General features: G+C 72.9%; 1 protein-coding gene across 1 annotated transcript; it reads left to right on the forward strand.

The window, feature by feature from the left end:
- Nucleotides 1–270: 270 nt before the first annotated feature.
- On the forward strand, nucleotides 271–1031 carry LOC101622649 (glycosyl-phosphatidylinositol-anchored molecule-like protein; the record flags this gene model as incomplete). Its single annotated transcript, XM_004679947.2, has 2 exons — nucleotides 271–406; nucleotides 742–1031. Coding segments are annotated over 2 exons (426 nt in total), but the record flags the coding sequence as incomplete, so codon positions are not given.
- Nucleotides 1032–1584: the final 553 nt, after the last annotated feature.

A 1584-nucleotide genomic window follows, 5' to 3' on the forward strand; every position in this document is an offset into this window, starting at 1 on the left:
CGGGCTGGGCCGGGCCGCCGCAGGGGTCGGGCGTTGGGGCGCCTTGGGCGTGGGGGCGCACCTGGAGGGTGTCAGTGAGCGTGGGAGCGGGAGGAGGCGCGGGAGCGCGCAGGACTCGGGGTGCTCGGTTCTGACGTCCTCCCGGCCGCAGGTGGGAGCCCCAGGACCCAGACCCCCCCAGGACTGCCGCCGAGCTGCGTGGGGCGGGGTCTGGGCGGCAGAGCGCAAGTCGGGGCCAGCGGACCTGCCAGGCTGGCGCGGGGGGCGCCGAGCGAGCCCGACGCCCGCGTGTCCCCCGCGACCTACAGCGTGAGGTGCTACTCGTGCTCCACCATCAACGACTTCAACTGCCCGGACCTCATAGACTGCCCCTACGACTCCCGGCGCTGCCTCACCGTCTCCATCCGTGCGTCCCCCTTGGCTCTCAGCTGCATCCTTCGGGACGCCCCGTGGGAGGCTACGGCGGGTTCTTCAGCGGTGGGGGTGCAGGCCCCCCGCGACCCGCCCTGCCTGTGCCGCAGCCGGCTGCCCAGCAGCCTGGCAGCCTGAGGGCCAGCGGCCCCGGTGACGCATCTGCCCTGGCCACCCGATGAGTCTGACGCCGGGCCCTGCCCCGGTGGCCGAGGCTGGCGGCGTGAGGGGTGGCCTGGGGAGGGCCAGTCTGGGGCGGGCGTGGGCTCTGGGCCTGGGGTCCCGCGGGCACAGCGCGGGCACCTTGACCCCCTCGTCCGTCCTCTCTAGGCCTCAACTCGCGCCAGCTACTCATTTACAAGAATTGCACCGACAACTGCACGTTCGTGTATCCGGAGCAAGTCCCCCCGGCCGTCCCCCGGAAGGTGAAGACCACACATTTCTACTTCGTGCGCTGCTGTGGGGCCATGCGGTGCAACGAGGGGGGGCCCACCAACCTGGAGCGGGACATCCAGCCCGAGGGGACCGTGGAGGAGGAGATCGAGGCGGCCGAGCGCCTGGACGGGCCCGGGCTGCTGTTCAGCCTGGCCTCTCTGCTGGCCAGCAGGGCGCTGACCTGACCGCCTCTGTGCACGGCCCCTGGGTCTGGCGGAGACTGCGGTGCGGGCCGGCCGGCCGCTCCCCGCGAGCCGACTCTGGGGCGCAGTAAAGAGCTCGGAGTCGGGGTCTCACTTCAGTGTCTGGTGGTGTCTGTGCGTGACCCCGCCCGCCCGTGCCCTGACTGGCCCAGCACACTGGCCGTCCGGGCAGCAGAGGCTGACAGTCCCCGTCCAAGCCAGCTGGTGCTCACACCTCGGCCCCGGGCCCACAGGCCGCCCGCACTTCCCAGGTGGGGGAGCAGCGGGGACGCCCCTGGAGGTGGCGGGGGTCGGGACCCTGGCTGGACTCTGGTGTGGGCTGCCTGGCGCAGTGCGCAGAAATGCAGGGACGGGTGAGGAGGGGCGGGGGCAGGTCCGCAGGTGGCCTGTGCCAGTGGCTGCCGTGGACAGGGCTCAGCAGCTGGGCAGGGGCGCGCCCCGCAGCGGGGACAGCTCAGCCGGCAGCCTGATGTCCCCTGGTCACCAGGCCTCTGCTCCTGGGGCTCTGCGAGGGGGCCCGGCCTCCAAGCCTTGC

Source organism: Condylura cristata, unplaced genomic scaffold, assembly GCF_000260355.1.
Source record: "Condylura cristata isolate star-nosed mole 26May11 unplaced genomic scaffold, ConCri1.0 scaffold00009, whole genome shotgun sequence".
NCBI classification, from domain to species: domain Eukaryota; kingdom Metazoa; phylum Chordata; class Mammalia; order Eulipotyphla; family Talpidae; genus Condylura; species Condylura cristata.